This window comes from Heterodontus francisci, chromosome 8 (assembly GCF_036365525.1).
Source record: "Heterodontus francisci isolate sHetFra1 chromosome 8, sHetFra1.hap1, whole genome shotgun sequence".
Classification (NCBI taxonomy): Eukaryota; Metazoa; Chordata; class Chondrichthyes; order Heterodontiformes; family Heterodontidae; genus Heterodontus; species Heterodontus francisci.
This window is the reverse complement of record NC_090378.1, coordinates 49932518-49953459: the sequence shown is the minus strand read 5'-3', so window position 1 is coordinate 49953459 and position 20942 is coordinate 49932518. Positions and strand designations below refer to the sequence as shown.

The following is a 20942-nucleotide window of genomic DNA, read 5'->3' as shown; positions in this document are numbered from 1 at the left end:
TTTAAGGGAAGAAGAGGGATAGAAAGTTGGAAGAGGGAATTCCAGAGCTTAGGGCCTAGACAGCTGAAGGCACGCCCGCGAATGGTGGAGCAGTTAAGATTGGGGATGCTCAAGAGGTTAGAAGTGGATGAACGCAGATATCTTGGAGGGGTAAGGGGCTCGAGGAGATTACAGAGATAAGGAGGGGGTGGCCATGGAAGGATTGTAAAGCAAGGATGAGAATTTTAAAATCAAGGCTGTTTGACTTGCAGCCAATGTAGGTCAGTGAACACTGAATTTTGCAGATGATAAATAAACAACCAAACTTGCAGGATTACGGGGATAGAGCGGGGAATGGGACTGACTGGATTGCTCTACAAAGAGCCAGGATGGAAGCAATGTGCCGAATGGCCTCCTTCTGTGCCATTATGACTCTGTTTAACCCTGGCAGATTTGTGAGAATAAAAAAAGTGTAGAAACTACTATAAACATCCCATTACTTCAAAAGTAATGGGTTAGATGAAGGAATAGAGAACCACATATCAAATTTTTCTGATGACACTAAATTAGGCAGCACAGTAAGTAGTGTAGATGGTAATAGAAAGTTGCAAAAGGGCATCGTACATCTTGTCCCAAGTTCCGTTCTCCTCCTTCCAGATGATGATCTTTCGGTCGTAGGAACAGGAAGCTAAGATGTTGCCGTACATTGGATGAGCCCATGCCACCTGCCACACAGGACCTTCATGGCCCCTCAGGTCAGCAACAAGGATCTGGCCTCCATTTTTAACATCAAATATTTTCACGGATCGGTCTGAGGAGCAGGTTGCAAGACGGGTGCCATAATAATCCATCTGTGCATCATGAATGATTTAGTGAGTAAGCAAAACTTTGATAGATGGAGTCTTTGGAACTCTCTTCCTCAAAAGATGCTGGAAGCAGAGTCTTTGAATACTTTTAAGGCAGAGGTAGATAGATTCTTGATAAGCGATGGGATGAAAGGTTATCAGGGTAGAGGGCAATGGAGAGTTGAGGTTACAATCAGATCAACCATGATCTTGTTGAATGGCGGAGCAGGCCCGAGGGACCAAGTGGCCTACTTCTGCTCCTAATTCGTATGTTCGTATGGAGTTTCATGTGGGGATATGTGAGATCATCCACTATGAATCCAAGAAAGATAGATCAGATTATTTTCTAAGAAGCAGAGATTTACAGGCTCATGTACAAAAAATAGTGGACAGGTTCAAAAGGTAATTTAAAAGGCCAGTGGAATGTTAGCCTATATCTCAAGGGAACTGGAACACAAAAGGGTGGAAGCTATGCTACAAATTTACAAAGTTCTGGCTAGACACCGTCTGGAGTACTACATTTGGTTCTGGGCATTGCACCTCAGGAAAGATATACTGGAAGGGGGGTGCAATGCATCGTCACCAAAATTATACGAGGTCTAAAAGGGTTAAATTATGAGGACCGTTTGCACAGACCAGGCGTATTCCCTTGAGTTTAGAAGAGTAAGGGGTCAGGGTTGGGCACTTCCACGTCCATCACCAAGAATGGCCTGGTAGCACCACTAGTGACTGAGCTGGCTGAGTCCTGAAGGACATATCTAATTGAGGCATTTAAAGTGATTAAAAGATTTGATAGGGTAGAGGGAAACTATGTCTTCTGGTGGGAAAGTCCTGGACAAGGGGCCATAACCTTTAAATTAGAGCTAGGTTATTCAGGAGTGATTTCATAAGTGTCACTTCACAGAAAGGTTGTGAAAATCTGGAACTCTCTCCCTCTAAAAGCTGTTAAGGCTAGGTCAATAGAAAAATTCAAAACTGAGATAGATTTTTGTCAGGTGAGGGTATTAAGGGATATGGAGCAAGAACAGGGAAATATAGTTGAGGTACAGATCAGCCATAAGCTAACTGAATGGCTCAATGGGTTGAATAACTTACTGTTGCTCCTATATTCCTTTATTATAAATCCAATTTTCCTGACTTCAAAATTGCCATGTTCCAGAAGCGAGCGCGCAATATTTTAAAGACATGAAAATGAAATTATGAGCAGAAAGCATAATAGCTGTACAATTGTTTGTTTGCTATAAGTGACCACTTTACAAAATCAAAGCGACTAGCTGACATACATGACTTCTGAATTACAGTAGTTGTAACAAATATTGCAGTAAGTTTTATGCTTAAATTGAGAACTTTGAGCTAGTTAATGCAAGGAGAATATCCATCTTAATGGTTTACAGAATTCCCAGCCACCTATTTCACCACAAGATGCATTGACATGTTTTGCAATGACTTTCGACAGATAGCTACAGTAAGTGACTAGTTATTTTTCTCTTTCTGTTGAAATTTGTGCTCAATGTGATTGATGCTTGTGCTAGTGCTAGAGAATGGAATACTCTGTTATTTCAGGCACCTAATGTCAGCATCAAGCATTCTTAATTCTGGTACGGAGCATTCTGATGTGGAGTAAAGCTCCTTCTACTTTACCTCAACAGTGTAGCTTCATCACAACTTCAAAAGAACACCTCTCATTCTTGTGGCCTCTTATTGCAAGTTTGCCACTATTCTGCTAAATTAAAGGTTCACATCCACTAGAAATTGGGTTCAGACAGTTCACACAGGACTCTTACAATCAGAGACAAGATCCTTTGCACCTCTCAATCTGGTCTGAATTCAAACCCACATATAAGTGAAAGGACAGAGTGCTAACTTATGCACTTCCCATTTCCCAAGTCCTGCATTTGAACAGGACTCGCTTTGATCACTGGACTCAATCTAATGATACAGGGTTATTGCACATTAATGTCCAATATACTGCCATTGCTCCAAAGCAGTGATGTGAATGAGCAATGAGATCATTTACACAGTGAAATATAAATAGGTATTCCACACTTACCTATTTAAACCACAAATGTATGAAAAAAAGTCACAGAAAACTATTGTGACCTCAGAATAATTGTGATAGGAATATTTCACAATGGACAGTAAAGCATCACTTTAAACTTCATTTGTAAGATGCCAATTATTGTATAAATTTATAGTAAATAACTACCTACTTTAATTGAAGTATAATCCAATAATAATTCCCCTTACCAGAAACATCTGGCTTCTTTCCCAATTCTTTAACATCCTGCATGGTTTTCTCAGGCAAAGTGCTGTCATCACTATTTGTATGCACAAGAGATTTGTTTGGCTGTGCTGTACACTCCAATTTAATCTCTTCCTTTGGTTTCACAGGTAAACAATCCTTTTCATTCACAGCCTTTATACCACTGCCAGTGTGAGAGCTTGCAAATTTCCCAAGAGCTTGCTGCTGCGTCTTAACTTGCTTGTGTTTTACTTTCTCAACTGACGCCATTCCACTTGATGCCCGGCTTCCTTGGTTGTGACCTTGATCATGTATATTCCGTGCTCCTGAATTTCTTGAACTAGCTATACAGTTTGGCGTGTCTTGTTTGCTACTCCTGCCCAACTTCATATCTGTGGTTTTTTCACTGTTCTTTCTCTCTAACAGTTCTTCATTCCATTTTGACTTTTTGTTGTTCCAGTTTGAAACAGTTTTGCCACTGCCTCGAGAAGTGCTCTCAATTAGATTTTTGGAAGGTTTTGGTTCAATGTCATTCTGCACTGTAACTTTCAAGTCCTTACCTTCTCCATGGACAAGGCGAGGCGATTTCCCAGATTTATGCACTTCATCCTTAATGTTTTTAGCTTCTTCCATTGTTACAGTACTCTGGATTCTTTCTTTTTAAAATTAAAATCTTTTAGTCAGTCAATTACTTACTGATTGATGCAGATCTATAGCCCAGGGGAACAAACAGCTTTTGTTGAATTCCTGTTAAAAACATAAAGCAAAACCTGTTAAGGATTGTAGTGATTACGGATACTTTTACAGATGCACTCTTCTGTCAGTCCAGTCAGAAAATGTTGAATTGCATGAGCAGTGAAGATTGACTAGCCAATAGTCTTTAAAAAGCATGTTATAAATTGGCATTTCGTTAGCATACAACGTAGCTACTGGCAGGAGATCAGTCATTGCAAAATCACAAAAAGGCAGTAGTGAAAAGGAACTTATCAAAAATAAAAACAAAACTGGTTCAGCCCACACCATTCATGTAATAGAGGGAACGACTGAATATAGTCTGAAAAACTTAAGGAGAATCACTAAACTAAGATTAAAAATAAACCCAATGAATTCCAAAAGCAATAATAAAAATGTTACTCAGAAGTAAATGCAAAAATTCTTTAAAAAGGTACCTTAAATCAGATTATCAAACTCCAAAGAATATTCCAAGGCAAGGCCTTATTGAATAGATTGTTGTAAGGAGTACAAACCAACTTTCCACTTTTGTTGTATTTGTTCTGAATTGGCAGCTATTTAAGCAATAACTTGTACGGCAAGACTACTGGAAGTAAAGCATAAAAACTGCTCTTGCTAAAGCCACTGCTGGCAACAATAAGATTGCTGAACAACATTGCTGCCAGGTTATTACAGTGCATTTGGGGAAATGAAAATACAATAATATTTAAGCATCAACATGCAGCACCAAGGAGAGATGGAATATGCATCTGTGCTAATAATTCCCAAACCATGATTTCTCAATCTGAACCATAATATTGTCTGAAGCTTCCTCAGAGGAAACAAAAGAAAAAAATCAGAAGAGTTGCAAAGTATTAAGGTAGATAAGTCCCCAGGGCCTGATGGGATCTACCCCAGAATACTGAGGGAGGCAAGGGAGGAAATTGCTGCTGCCTTGACAGAAATCTTTGTATCCTCATTGGCTACAGGTGAGAATAGCCAATGTTGTTCCTTTGTTTAAGAAGGGTAGCAAGGATAATCCAGTAAATTGTATAGGCCGGTGAGCCTTAAGTCAGTGGTAGGGAAATTATTACAGAGGGTTCTTCGGGACAGGATTTACTCCCATTTGGAAACAAATGGACTTATTAGCGAGAGGCAGCGTGGTTTTGTGAAGGGGAGGTCGTGTCTCACTAACTTGATTGAGTTTTTTGAGGAAGTGACGAAGATGATTGAAGAAGGAAGGGCAGTGGATGTTGTCTATATGGACTTCAGTAAAGCCTTTGACAAGGTCCCTCATGGCAGAGTGGTACAAAAGGTGAAGTCACAGGGGATCAGCGATGAGCTGGCAAGATGGATACAGAACTGGCTCGGTTATAGTAGACAGAGGGTAGCAGTGGAAGGGTGCTTTTCTGAATGGAGGGCTGTGACTAGTGGTGTTCCGCAGGGATCAGTGCTGGGACCTTTGCTGTTTGTAGTATATATAAATGATTTGGAGGAAAATGTAGCTGGTCTGATTAGTCAGTTTGCAGACGACACAAAGGTTGGTGCAGTTGCGGTTAGTGATGAGGATCATCAGAGGATACAGCAGGATATAGATCGGTTGGAGACTTGGGCGGAGAAATGGCAGATGGAGTTTAATCCGGACAAATGTGAGGTAATGCATTTTGGAAGATCTAATACAGGTGGGAAGTATACAGTAAATGGCAGAACCCTTAGGAGTATTGACAGGCAGAGGGATCTGGGCGTACAGGTCCACAGGTCACTGAAAGTGGCAACGCAGGTGGATAAGGTAGTCAAGAAGGCATACGGCATGCTTGCCTTCATCGGTCAGGGCACAGAGTATAAAAATTGGCAAGTCATGCTGCAGCTGTACAGAACCTTAGGCCACACTTAGAATATTGCGTGCAATTCTGGTCGCCACACTACCAGAAGGACATGGAGGCTTTGGAGAGGGTACAGGACGTTGCCTGGCCTGGAGGGCATTAGCTATGAGGAGTGGTTGGATAAACTCGGATTGTTTTTCACTGGAACGACGGAGGTGGAGGGGCGACATGATAGAGGTTTACAAAGAGTGGACAGAGTGGATAGTCAGAAGCTTTTTCCCAGGGTGGAAGAGTCAGTTACTAGGGGACATAGGTTTAAGGTGCGAGGGGCAAAGTTTAGAGGGGATGTGCGAGGCAAAGGGTGGTGAGTGCCTGGAACTTGCTGCCGGGGGAGGTGGTGGAAGCAGATACGATAGCGACGTTTAAGAGGCATCTTGACAAATATATGAATAGGATGGGAATAGAGGGATCCGGTCCCCGGAAGTGCAGAAGGTTTTAGTTTAGACAGGCATCAAGATCGGCGCAGGCTTGGAGGGCAGAATGGCCTGTTCCTGTGCTGTACTGTTCTTTGTTCTTTCTGTTCTTATGCATCAGCCATCAGTCAAATCACTGTGGCTTTGGCACAGGCTTGAGAGAAGATCATTTGTGCCTATCCTGTGCACATAGTGGACACATGGAACAGAACTATGAATTAGAACATAGTAATCCGTCAACCAGATTATTCAATTCACAACTGTGAGAGTTATCAAAATTCAGCTGTATCTTGCCAATCTAATCAAATTTGCCCCAAAGCAAGAAATGTTACAATATTGCGGTTGCTGAACGACAGTTGACCTCAATAATTTTTGTTTTGCAACTCATCTTGTTTATCCAACACCAGATTTAAGTAACAATAGCATGATCTGATTTGCTGTTGCAGAATAGCCAGTTAAAGTAAAATTACATTCAAAAAGCTTACTGATACTGTGACTGCTGAGCATAGGGGAGTCAGAACCAAATGTTTTATATTATGGAATGAAAAACAATTGTGAATGTTTGATGATTTATCCAACATATCTGAAACAGGCAGATTAACAAAATGTGGGATTAAAAAATAGTGGCTAAAGTTTTACTATAATAGAATGAAACTTACCAGTTGTACTAAACCTGACTCCAATACATTTGAAGCAGCCAACCTTTTGTACTGTTGCTCCTCCCAGCAACTTTTCTGGGCTCAGGATCAGCAAAATAATTCATTGTGATTACAGAACCACAGGGCCACACAGACCTCTACACACCACCACTAAAACAAAATGAAGAGAGATGCTAAAATGTTTGTGAACATCAGTGGCTGAGCAAGTTTCATATTTAAAGATGAACAACTTTTTAATCATATGTTAAATAGTAGGTTTTGGTTCATTAAGACACATTTTAAATTCAATTCTGATCCAGCCAGTCCAACTTACTGCCACAGTTTCTTCAATCACAGACTTGGGAAATCCTACAATGAAATTTCAATCTCTGGCACTGAAGCATTTTTAATCCTAAATTTTTCCTCATGCCTGATATCTACAAGATCCTACAGCAATCTCATCTTGAAGAAAACGAGCTGCAGGTACTGATACCATCTGTCACTGTAAAATAAACACAGACCGATAAATAGGGTCAGACTATAATCATTTGTGTAGCACAGCTACAGTCGGTTCAACTTGCCCAAATACAAAATCACAGCACTGCATGTCTTCCTGACAACATGCTTGAGATTTGGAGCTCAGCCTGTAACCATAAGACTGCTGCTTGCCACCCCACAATGTGCTGGAATGCTAGTACAATGAACCTTTTACTTACATTATTAAAAGTTAAATCGCAAACAAATTCCTCACTCAAGGTCTCTGCTAATCGTATCTTCAGGGATTGCTGCAAAGCTCAGACGCAGTCCAATTTCTCCCCAGAACTAAAATTAATTTTACATTACATTGATGAATTAAGACAAATACATTGGAAGAGGGTGTTTGTCAACATTTCAATAGAAAACAAACAGAAGACTTTTAAAAGAATGATGGACATGCAGGACAAATACACACCAAAGATCAACAAGTTCAGATTAAACAAGTGTCACCCGAAATTAAGTCATGTAGAAACAATATAAATGGGCATTCAGAAGGGCTAAGAGAGATCTAGCAAACGTATGGCTGCAGAGGCAAAACATGAAGAGTAAAAAATGCTTTCAATAGCACAATAGCAAGAGGACAATGACAGAAAAGACAAATGTGCTTGAAACTTAGGATGAGCCACAAGACAGTAAACATCCTTTGTGATAACTTCCTCAGAGCATTCACAAGGAAGGACATAAACAACATGCCCTCCCCCAAAATTCAAGATCAATATAAATGAAGGTGAATTCCTCGACAAGCTGAAAGGGCTTTAAATAAATAACTCTCATTGGTTAGATGGTATTTATCAGAGTGTTGACATAGACAAGCAAGGAGATTTGTGAGGTGCTGACAATCATCATGAAGGGGTCAATGGACACTGGGGAGGTACCAGTAGATCAAAAACAGGCAGACATGGTACCCATGTTCAAAAAGGTTGCCAAAACAGATACAGGCAACTGCAAACCCATTAGTCTTTAATGAATTTTGCTGATGTGTTGCTGACAAAGCAGGCATTTATTGCCCCTCCCTAGTGGCTCCCGAGAAGGTAGTGTTGGGCCTTTGATTATCATGAGTAAACCTGAACATTACTAAGTTGTTGTACATATAAATAGCAATGATTAAGACTCAAGGTAGGGAAGATACTGCCTAACCAATCTTCTCAATTTTTTTTAGCAAGTAACAATCTAAATCAATTGTGGTAAACTCTACAACAATGCATACTTAAGACCTGCAAAGTTCCCTGCTAAAGATTACCAATTAACCTCAAAAATGTGGGGATTCAGGCAGAAATACCTGGCTGAAGGGTATAACTTAACTATCCCAAAACAAGACTGGAATGAAATTAACATATGCAATTAAAGTAGGGACTGTTTTTTAAAATGCATCCAGGATTGCTTTAAGTTCAACAAGGAAAAAAAGCATTACTTGCTTTATTTCTGGAAAATGAAGTGGAGCAAGCAACTCTTGTATGACGACAACTGGGAAAGGTGCAATACAAGAACGGAAAAGAATAATGATGAGTCAAAGATAAGGGTGATGGACTGGAAGGTGGCAGAATTCAGCGAGTTAAGGAAGGACATGCCCAAATTAACTGGGTGGAAAAGTTAGGAAATGGCAGTTGACCAATGGTAAATCTTCAAATATAAAAATGTCGAACACAAAATGTACATTCCTCTAAGGTGAAAAAGAAGTACGAAGGGCGGCACAGTGGTTAGCACCACAGCCTCACAGCTCCAGCGACCCAGGTTCAGTTCTGGGTAGTGCCTGTGCGGAGTTTGCAAGTTCTCCCCGTGACCACGTGGGTTTCCACCGGGTGCTCCGGTTTCCTCCCACAGCCAAAGACTTGCAGGTTTATAGGTAAATTGGCCATTGTAAATTGCCCCTAGTGTAGGTAGGTGGTAGGAGAATAGTGGGGATGAGGTAGGGAATATGGGATTAATGTAGGATTAGTATAAATGGGTGGTTGATGGTCGGCACAGACTCGGTGGGCCGAAGGGCCTGTTTCAGTGCTGTATCTCTCTATGACTCTATGTAAATGAATAGAATTGTACAGATAAGTAGAGAGAATAAAACTAAAATGAAACTTGAGAAGCTTATGAAAAAGTTAGTAATTGTGAGGAATGTAGAAAGCATAGTAGGTGTTAACTTTATTCAGGTGCTGGGCATTAATTGGGGATTTGCCTGTACTCTTATATATAGGAGCAGGCTGAAAGTTTGGTTGTTGATGCATGATATGCAATATGTCTCTCTAAATAAAAGTTTATAAGTGTATAAAAATTAGCCTCCAGTTTTACACCTCACCACTTGGCTATCCAAGTTGTAATAGTAGGAAGGTGGAAAAGGAGATTAAAAGGGCTAACATGGAGTATAAAAAAAAGCCAGCAGATAATATAGAAGTAGATAGTAAAGCTTTTGCTAAACGTACAAGGAAGCACAAAAACAGTTAAAGAGGGAATAGGATCACTCAGGGATGGAGGGAATTTAACTGTGGTGGACCAAGATATAATGGAGATATTAAATAAATTTTTTTTAAACAATGGTGGAAGCGAGAGTGTAGGTATACTAAAGAAACAATTCCCAATGATAACTGCTAAAAAGGACTGGTTCTTTAAAAAAAATTAGCATGCCACAAGGTGGATAAGCCACTGAGCCCTGATAGCATACACTTTTAAGTTGCTGAAAAAGGCAGATGATAACGGAATGCCAACCCACAATTTTTCAATCTGTAAATATGCACATTTTGCTGTTGGACTGGACAGTGGAAAATGTAACATTCAAGAAGGCAGAAAAGGATAAACCAGGTAACTATAGATCAGTTAGTCCATCATTTGTGGGCAAACTCTTAGAATCCATAATTCAAGATAAAATTTTGAAATGCATAGGTTAATCAAGGACAGCCAACATGGATTTGTTAAAGGCAAGTTGTGTTTGACAAATTAAGTAGTTTCTTTTGAAGAAGTGACTGATTCGATAGATGAAAGCAATGCAAAAGATGTAGTTTATATGGATTTTCAGAAGGTGTTTGATAAGGTGTTGCACAAGAGGCTTGTCAAAAGAATTCAGGTGCATTATACAGGAGGAAATGTAGCAGAGAGTTGATTGATGGACATGATACAAAGAGTGAGGGTAACCGAGCCATGCTCAAATTGGAGACGCAGTGCACCCCAGAGGTCAACTATTATTTAGTGTATGCAGAATTGGCATATAATTTCAGGCATATTAGGGCATTGTCACCACCATCATGCATATCATGTAGGCCATCAAATAATTTAGTTAGTGGGCATGATTCATCGCGAGAAATGATTTTTACTTGATGTTGCCTAAAAGGTCCCATAGGTGGAAGAGTGACTCACTAGCATTTCTGTCTTTGAGTCAGATGACTATGGGTTTAATTACCATTCTCTGACTTGGGTTTATAACTTAGACTGAAAACTTGACTGCAGTACTGAAGGAGGACTAAATTGTCAGAAGACTTTTGAAATATGTACTACTCAGTACCACGCTGTGCACTACTCTTGCCTCCTCAGCAATAATCAAATGCTATTGTATGGGCAGGAAAGTGGAGTTGAAGTTGAAGATTAGCCATCATCATCTTGAATGGCAGAAAGTCTCAAGGGGCTGTATGGCCTACTCCTGCTCCTATTTCTTATGTTCTTATGTGAAGATTTGAGGTGCCCTGTCCCTCTAATTCAAAAGTGGTTGAGAAGAACCCAAACAAGACATGGTTAGTCAATCCTAGTTGTTGGTCTATAGAGTTATCTATAAGCATCTGCTGTCCACTCTTTACTGCAGCAAGTTGGTAAGGAAAAGTCAAAAGAATCAGGAAAGGTTGATATATAATGGGTATCTTAAAGAGCCATGCATTTAGAGGATAGAACAAAGCAAAATAAATTCCACATGATTTGGACATGAAATCTATCCATCAATTTTGCTAATGCATCTGGATCATGATGATTTGGAGGAGCTTTACTGCAGAGAACTGGTAACCATGGGAGGGGAGAATCGTGCAATAGGTGTGATATAAAACGCGTAGTGCCATGTAAAGGATCCACTAGCTTAGTGTGCAGTGAGCGAACCCAAATTACAGCACCATATTCCACAACTAGATAGCAATGAGCAAGAGCAGATGACAATAAAGTAGAAGCATTTGCTCCCCAGGCTGAATCAGAACATTGGCGATTAGATTATTTCTGGTTTGGACTTTCTCAGCAGTTTTAAACAGATGCTTTTTTGTAAATTAGTGATCATTCAAGGGTGATGCTCAAGTAAACAAGAAGAATATCATGCTTAAAAAGATGACCATTTAGGAGAATAGTGATTTCATGAGTGGCACTAACATTTTGCAACTGGAAAAAAGACACAGTCTTCGTGGTTCTTGAAGATGTCATTTCAGGTAATATTCTGCCATGATTTCCAATATAATGCTTAAGGGTCTTAGTCCAGTAACATAGCCCCTACACTACTGTGCCCTGGAGTATTATTCCAGTAGCATCACCGCTGCGCTACTGCCCCCTGGATTATTAGTCCTGGAACATAAACCTTACACTTCGGTACCCTGGATTATTTGCCCAGTAACATAACCCCAACACTACTTTACCCAAGAATATTAGTCCAGTAACATAACCCCTACCTACTGTATCGTCGATTTTTGGTCTGGTAACATTACCCCTACACTACTGTACCCGAGATCATTAGTCCAGTAATATAACCCTCACATTACTGCACCCTAGATTATTAGTCCAGTAATATGACACCTACACTACTGTACCCTAAATTATTAGTCCAGTAACATAATCTGTTCAGCTCTGTTACCTGGATTATTCTTCCAGTAACATAACCCCTACACTACTGCAGGGCCTACTTTTGTTCCCTGTGTATATAGTAATGTGGTCTTGGGTATATGAAACTCTTCCCACCTTTGAATCAGAAGTGTTGGGTGTGCGCCCCATTCCAGACAAGAGACTGGAGCACCAACTCTGAATACTAGATTTACATCCTTTGGAGGCATGTGTGACTGCAACAAGTCTTATGCATGACTTCAGTTAGGACCTGCCCTTGTGAAGAACACAATGGGTGTACAAACAGACATGGAAAACCACCACTAAATTTTCTATGATACAAAAGTAGATGATTTGACACAGTGAAAAGGACTGTAAAAGACTTTAGGATGGCATAGACAGGTTAGCAAAATGGGCAAACAGTTGGACGATGCAGATAAATGTGAGATGATGTGTTTTGGGAGGGAAAACAGGAATGGGAGCATATGCTCTATAGAAAGATGCTGAATAATATGGATAAGATAGACTCACAGGTTTAAATACATAACACCCTGAACATGCAAATTAAGACATAAAAAGAACAGCATTTTAAGTTTTATAAACAGGGGTATGAAGCACAAGAATTAATGGTAAATTTGTACGAAATACTGGGTAGGCCATAGTTTAAGTATTGTTCAGCCCTTACAGAAAAGGGCATTAAAGCTTTGATGTAGATTCAACAGAATGATGCCAGGATGGAAAGAGGCTATAGATACTAAGACTATTTCTACTGAAGCAGAGGTTTAAAAAAAAAACTGAGTGTGAATAGGGAAAGAGTATTCCTTCTGTTTGGGGACTTAATAACAATTTAAAATTGTCACGAAGAGTTAGGAGAGAGGTTAGAAAAAAAAATGTCTTTTCAGAGGGTTGTTAAGAGAATGGACGGCATTGCCACAGGGGGTGGCTGAGGTAAAGACAATTGCATTTTTTGAGGGAAAACTGGATAAATATTTGAATCAGAGAACAGTAACAAGATCATGGAGAGAGCATGAGGCAGTGGGATTAGTTTTGGATTGCTCTAGCAAAGAGCTTGCACATACACAAGGGGCTAAATGGCTTCATTCTATATTGCAAGCATGGTTCTATGTTAGTGCTGGACAAGCTATATAATACTGTTGTGAAAACAATGGTTTGGAACTGATTTTAATTTTTTCACTTCCCCCTTTGACTGAGTTTCGGTTCAACAATCACCCTCCAGTATTCAAGCACAAAATCATTTATACATGGGCCTTCCCAGTGAGCAAGGGTCTTGGACTGCAGAGAGCAATATCAGATTTTTTTAAATCATTCGTTACATGGGGATGCAGGCGCCACTGGTCAGGCCAGCAATTATTGCTCATCCCTAATTGCCCATGAGAAGGCGGTGGTGAGCTGCATTCTTGAACCGCTCCAGTCCATGTGGGGTAGGTACACCCCCAGTGCTATTAGGAAGGGAGTTCTAGGATTTTGACCCAGTGACAGTGAAGGAGCGGCGATATAGTTTCAAGTCAGGATGGTGTGTGACTTGGAGTGGAACTTGCAGGTGGTGGTGTTCCCATGCATCTGCTGCCCTTGTCCTTCTAGGTGATAGAGGTCGCAGGTTTGGAAGGTGCTGCCCGAGTAGCCTTGGTGCGTTGCTACAGTGCATCTTGTAGATGGTACACACTGCTGCCACTGTGCGTTGGTGGTGGAGGGAGTGAATGTTTGTGGACGGGATGCCAATCAAGCGGGCTGCTTTGTCCTGGATGGTGTCGAGCTTCTTTGGTGTTGTTGGAGCTGCACGCATCCAGGCAAGTGGAGAGTAATCCATCACACTCCTGACTTGCCTTGTAGATGGTGGACAGGCTTTGGGGAGTTAGGAGGTGAGTTACTCGCTGCAGGATTCCTAGCCTCTGATCTGCTCTTGTAGCCATGGTATTTATATGGCTACTCCAGTTCAGTTTCTGGTCAATGGTAACCCCTAGGATGGTGATAGTAATTCTCTCTTGTTGGAGATGGTCATTGCCTGGCACTTGTGTGGCACGAATGTTACTTGCCACTTATCAGCCCAAGCCTGGATATTGTCCAGGTCTTGCTGCATTTCTACACGGACTGCTTCAGCATCTGAGGAGTTGCGAATGGTGCTGAACATTGTGGAATCATCAGCAAACATTCCCACTTCTGACCTTATGACTGAAGGAAGGTCATTGATGAAGCAGCTGAAGATGGTTGGGCCTAGGACACTACCCTGAGGAATTCCTGCAGTGATGTCCTGGAGTTGAGATGATTGACCTCCAACAACCACAATCATCTTCCTTTGTACTAGGTATGATTCCAACCCATGGAGAGTTTTCCCTCTGATTCACATTGACTCTAGATATGCTAGGGCTCATTGATGCCATACTCGGTCAAATGCTGCCTCGATCTCAAGGCGAGTCACTCTCACCTCACCTCTGGAGTTCAGCTCTTTTGTCCATGTTTGAACCAAGGCTGTAATAAGATCAGGAGCTGGGTGGCCACGGCGGAAACCAAAGTGAACATCACTGAGCAGGTTATCGCTAAGCAAGTGCCGCTTGCTAGCACTGTCGATGACACCTTCCATCACATTACTGATGATCGAGAGTAGACTGATGGGGCGGTAATTGGCCGGGTTGGATTTGTTTTTATTTTTGTGTGCAGGACATACGTCAGCAATGTTCCAAATTGCCGGGTAGATAGCAGTGTTGTAGCTGTACTGGAACAGCTTGGCTAGGGGCGCGGCAAGTTCTGGAGCACATGTCTTCAGTAATATTGCCGGAATATTGTCAGGGCCCATAGCCTTTGCAGTAGCCAGTACCTTCAGTTGTTTCTTGATATCACGCAGAGTGAATCGAATTGGCTGAAGACTGGCACCTGTGATGCTGGGGACTTCAGGAGGAGGCCGAGATGGATCATCAACTCGGCACTTCTGGCTGAAGATTGTTGCAAATATTTCAGCCTTATCTTTTGCACTGATGTGATGGGTTCCCCCGTCATTGAGGATGGGGAAATTTATGGAGTCACCTCCTCCTGTTAGCAGTTTAATTGTCCACCGCCATTCACGACTGGATGTGGCAGGACTGCAGAACTTAGATCTGATTGGTTGGTTCATAAATGTACAGTGTAGATGACAAAGTGAGTGAAAAGCTCACTGTGATTCGTTAAAATTTAGAGGTGCTAATAACTTGAGTGTTCACTTTAGATTGCTCTACAAATGACATGCAGTTTTCTTTTGTATATTTCATTTCAAACATATGCCACGTCTGCAGTGCATTCACACCAATTTGCTGTAAATAAGACAATGATTAAAAATACATAAAAGGCCATCATGTCTTCCTAACACACAAAGTGATTTAAGAAAAGGTATAACTATATATCTTCCTTTCAAAGCTTTATCTGTACAAAGCGGTCCAAATTTTCCATGTGTAACAGCCAGCATACACTTGCTTCAAACTTTGCTTTTCATCATTTGATTGGTGCTGATTTTGGAAGGAGCGAAGGTCAGTGGCATATGTAAACAAACCAAGATTACAGAATTGATTTTTGCAGAGAAAAGTTGTATATTCTAACAGGTAGTACTGGAAATAAATGTATGTTTTACTCTGTGAATAACAGAAGAAAGCAGGTGTGATAACTTTCCACTGTAAATTACTAAATCAGATATTTAAGTTAAATACAGCTTATATTGTTGATCGTTTGTGGCAACTATAATATAATGCATTTTATCAGAATGCATAAATTACAGTATTAACCCCCAAACAAGGTATAGTTGTACATCATTTACAAATTGCACTCTATTTGGAGACTTCGATATCACCCATCTTCTATCCAGAATAGATCTGGCACATAAGCGATCACCAATTTACGAAGACTCTGCATCTTTAATTACATTCATTTTTAAACAGGCTCACTTTGGTTTATTTGATTCAAATGAGGTATCAATTGTTTTCCCTTTTAATAAACACTAATGTCCAATTTAAATGTATCAAGTAAAATTTAAAATAATTATTACAGGGTGCATCTAACCAACAACAGATGTGGGGACACAAAATCAAAAAATATTCAACAGGGATTCATTATGAAGGAAGTAAGTTGTACAGAAAATTAAATGCCAAGCAGCTTCCCTCCACGTAAACACACCCACCCACAGGAATAGGAATAATAATATTACACAGCCAGTAACTGATCACATCAAATGGGCAAACTACAACCTCTAGCCCGATAACACTTGTGGCTCGCGGGGTCGGTCGCCACGCTCTTGCATCGCTAAGACAAATGTTTGGGTTGCTCCAGGGGGGATGCGGATAAAATGAGTAAATAACATGCGCGCGTCGCCACGCTACCCACACCGCCCACCCCCCAAAGCCCCCGGACTCCCTCCGGCGCTTTAAACCTGTCATTGGCCTAAAAGACAGAGTACACCAAGAGCGCCGAAATCCCTGCCCGCCAGCAGCACACCGGACGCACTTGGTGATTTTGTTTTATATATATATAGGTATAATGTATTATCCTTCCCCACGCCCAAGCCTCACACTCTTACCGACAGGCTCGGCCAGCGCTCCCCAACGCATCCCACCATTTATTTATTGAGCTAAAACCTCCCGATCACCAGCAGGCCATCCACAACACAAAACTACAACGCGCAGGCGCAACAACGCCTTCCGGTGGCGTCACAGTCGAAGACTATAACTTCCTGCAACAGAAAACTACAAATCCCGAGAGCCTCCGCGGCACAGGGCCGGGCCTGCGCGTTGTGGGTGGCGATTTCAGCAGCGCAGAGCATGCAGCGGAGCAACAATTGAGAATAGCGTTCGGGAGACACCCAGATTTCATGCTCCTCGTCTCCAGCCGGTAATCTCATCTGCAAAATGTTGTTCTGATCGTGGAAGTAAGCGACGCTATTTTATTAAATAAAAACAAGAAATGCTGGAAATACTCAGCAGGTCTGGCAGCATCTGTAGAGAGAGAAGCAGAGTTAACATAAAAGCAAAATACTGCAGATGCATTTCAGGTCAGTGACCCTTCATCAGAACCCTATTCGAAAGCTATTTGAATACATGTTTATGCATATGTCCAGGCTACGACCAGAAGTGATGTCATCACCTACATGATGCCCGGCTATTTGCACATGTAAGAACAGTCTCTCAATAAAGCAGCAAGTAGAACCTCTATGCTGACTCTTTGACTGAGTTTGTATTGATCTAAGCACAGATAATACACTACGGTGGCAATGATGGTGGATTGGCAGCCTAACAAGAAGCAACCGTGCAATCTGATAATTCTCCCAAAGTGAGTAACAAGAAAAATAGAAGCTAGCTGAATGCATTCTGGCTCTTTGCCCTGACCAGGTAGAGTAAATGCATCAGCAGCATTCGCCAGTGAGACGAGTATAGCAATAGTGTATTCACAAATTTTTACTTACCCTGTCACTACACCTGCACCAGAGGGCCCGCACAGCAGCAGTACAGTCATGGCCATGGCCATTGCGATCAGCTCCCACTTAGCTATCGAGACTTGCTCCTTGGGGCGAGCAGCGGCAGAAGACAGAAACTATGGCGACCAGGTACCCAGAAATGAATTGGAAGGTCTCTGATATCCCAGGTGAGTTTAAGCTGTTCAAACAAAGAATAAAGTTATGGCTTCTAGATAATAAGGTTGCAGATGTAGAAAAGCAAGCAATCAAAATTTAAATTGTAATAGACAATGAAGGGCTTCGTAGGATAACCTCCGGTCTATCCGAAACCGATCTGAAAGATCTTGCAAAGCACTAGTCGACGCTGGAAGACCAGCTTAAAGTGAAGGTTAACTTAAGAATCCATTGTTTAGAGCTTATGAGGTATAAGCAGAAAACAAATGAGCATAGATGAGTTAGTCAGTAGATGCAGAGACAAATGAAAGGAGTGTGACTTCACAGATGCAGAGTTCTCTGAGCGTATCATGGAATTAGTCATTGCATTCCAGAAGGATTTGCTCGACAAGCGGAAGGGATACGGCATAGATAGCACGCTACGAGATGGACGGAAGCATGAAGACATCGTAGCAGGGAGAAGCCAGAGCAGATAGTGTTTCAGCCACCTAGAGGCAAAGGCAGATGGGACTCAGCACCGCCAGAAATATCAGCCCATCCACCAAATTAGTGAACACCTGACCAGAGGAGAAGAGATGGATGAAAATGAATACACTTCAAACTGCGACTATTCCTCGCAATCAGTCTGGCTGAATAGGTTGACTCCGTAGCAAAGACGGAAGCCTTCACAACACTGGAGATCGTATGTCCAAGCAAGACTGGAAAGCATTGCAAGTGGCAATATACTTCCGCTGCGGGCTCTCAAGGACATATACAGGGAGAAATTGATGTCGATAATCCACTAACAGTGTGAAGCCCACTGTCTACAATGGCTCACCCGTATATTGACTTGACCTTGAAGTGTAGGTACAAAGGTTCTCCCTGGTCAGATCAAACATTTTATGTTGCGGATGTTTCAGGATCTACAGTGGCAGTGTTGCCAGCATGCAATGAACTCAATATAGTAACGATCCAAGAGCTGAGCCAATCAAAGGACCACGACAATCCAGGTATATACACTCCTATAAACTCTGTCAAGGATCTCCAGAGGATTTACTCAGACCTGTTTGACACAGTCGGCAACTTCCATGGCAATGGCAGTCCTTCACATCAAGGAAGACACAACACCATCTATTGACCCGCCAGGGAAGTGGTGTGTATATACAGGACTAGTTAAGGATAGTGCTTGATGACATGAAGAAGCAAGGCATAATTCACTGAGTACAGCTCCACAGAGACTGGTGCAGTTCCATGACCACCGCAGTCAAGAAAGCTGGTTCGATTGTTGTGTCTGGACCTGAGGGAGCTGAACAAAGCCCTGAAGAAATGTCCCCACAACAATTGCCAACGCTAGCAGAACTTAACCCAGCAATATGCAGGGCCAGGCATTTTTCCAAGCTCAATGCCAAGAATGGATATTGGTCAGACCATCTGTCAGAGGAATCACAAGAGCTGATGACTTTCAGAACCCCTTTTGACAAATATTGTTTCCTTCACCTACCTTTTCGGCTATCGGTCAGCCAAGACATCTTGTAGTAACACACTGACTAAATAACAGAGCATTTCCCTGGTTGCATATGCATTGCAGACGACATTTCTGTGTTAGGGCACACAAAAGGGGAACACGTTAGAAACCTTCACATGCTGTTGGAGACCGCCAGGCATAAAGTTTTACTCTTCAATACTAAGAAATGTTCCATCAAGACAGACCACATCAATTTCTTCGGGTCTCTGTATTCCAACCCAGGTATTCACCCAGATCCAATTAAAATTGAACACTTTCACTTCATGCCTACACCACAGGATAAGGATGACCTGCAGAGATGCTTAGGATTGTTCAACTTGCTGGTAGCATACATCCCAAATTTCTTGCAAAAGGCATCCCCACACAGGGAGCTTTTAAAGAAAGGCACACCATTCCTCTAGCAAGATGACCATCAACATGAATTCAATGTACTAAAGTAGGCACTCTCAGCTGAATCGTGCCTACAGTACTATGACCCACAGAAAGCAACAATGCTAAAGGTAGATGCCTCACAGAAAGGCCTAGGGGCATAGCTCCTGCAGGACGGCAAACTAGTAGCATTTAGATCAAAGAGTCTATTGCCTGCCCAGGCAAACTACTCCAAACATTGAACGTGAGAATCTAGCACTCGTTTCTAGAATCACCAGATTCCACACGTATCTGTTTGGTGAGGAATTCACAGTCAAAACGGAACACAAACCTCTAGAAATGATTTGGAGCAAGGCGCTTACCAGAGCACCACCTCACCTCCAGAGATTGCTAATAAAGATCCAAGTTACAATTGTGACGTCTGGTGCAAACCTGGTGACCAGATATGTTTCTGTCAGTGCTCTGAGCCTCGGAAAGACAGGGGACATACGGCTCAACTTCCAGCGAGGTATGCGCAGACAGAGAGGATGTCTGCAACATCAACCTGATGTGTTTTGGTCACAGCGAACAAGAGGAACCCCGGAGAGAGACTTCCCGAGACCTCTACTCAGAACCCTGTGGCAGATCATCGTTGATCATTGTCCAGAAACCATCAAGGAGATACCCATAGACCTGAGGATATACTGTCCATATCGGAATGAGATTGGTATATCAAATGGAGTGCTTTTCAAAGGCTGCCAGCTATTGATTCTGGTGACATTTCGCTCAGGCATACTTGGTCTGCTTCACCAGGGCCGTATAGGGATTGAGAAGATGAGTCGTGCACTTGCTGGCATTAGCAAAGATATCGACCAGGTCGTAAAGGCTTGTGATACTTGCCAAGAACACCAATCCAAACAAAAGAAGGATCCACTTCAGCCACACAATATCCCACCGTCTCCATGGACCAAACTAACAACGGACCTGTTTACTATCGACAAGGAGGACTACCCACTCGTAACCTATTACCATTCCAAGTATTCGATCATTCAAAGGCTTAGAGACACAGCAAGTGCAGCAGTGGCCAGCACTGTGAGCACCATTTTCAGTCTTTTCGGTGTCCCAACGGAAATCTTAACGGCAACGGTCCCAGTGCAGTGAAAAACCCTTCCAAGACGTGTGAGAAATTGTCTGCCAATCACATCACATCATCTCCCCAGTATCCTCGCTCCAACGGATTGACAGAGCGCATGGTCAGAACGGTGAAATCTCCGATTAGGAAATGCACAGAAACTGGACAAGACCTCCAGATCGCTGTTACATCTTCGTGCAACTCCATTGGATTCTGAATTGCCATCCCCAGCTGAAATCCTGTTCAGTCAGCTGGTGACACCGATTGGAACTACACTAAGAAGAAATAGACCTCACCTCAGAGAACTCTCTGTTAGCCTTGCACTGGGCAATCCAACAGCATTA

General features: G+C 42.0%; 1 protein-coding gene across 3 annotated transcripts in view; it reads right to left on the bottom strand.

The window, feature by feature from the left end:
* The window catches only part of tut4 (terminal uridylyl transferase 4), a 109959-nt gene extending 93298 nt beyond the window's left edge, over positions 1-16661 (bottom strand). For 2 of the 3 annotated variants that reach the window (XM_068037126.1, XM_068037128.1), the window contains exons 1-4: positions 16568-16661; positions 7046-7213; positions 6733-6882; positions 3072-3813 (exon numbers count right to left, since the gene is read on the bottom strand). In XM_068037126.1, coding sequence (XP_067893227.1) covers positions 3072-3699 — 628 coding nt within the window. In that variant the 5' untranslated portion in view covers positions 3700-3813; positions 6733-6882; positions 7046-7213; positions 16568-16661. Of the gene's footprint in view, positions 1-3071; positions 3814-6732; positions 6883-7045; positions 7214-7427; positions 7534-16567 lie in introns of all 3 variants that reach the window. The other variant, XM_068037127.1, reaches the window with a different exon arrangement.
* Positions 16662-20942: the final 4281 nt, after the last annotated feature.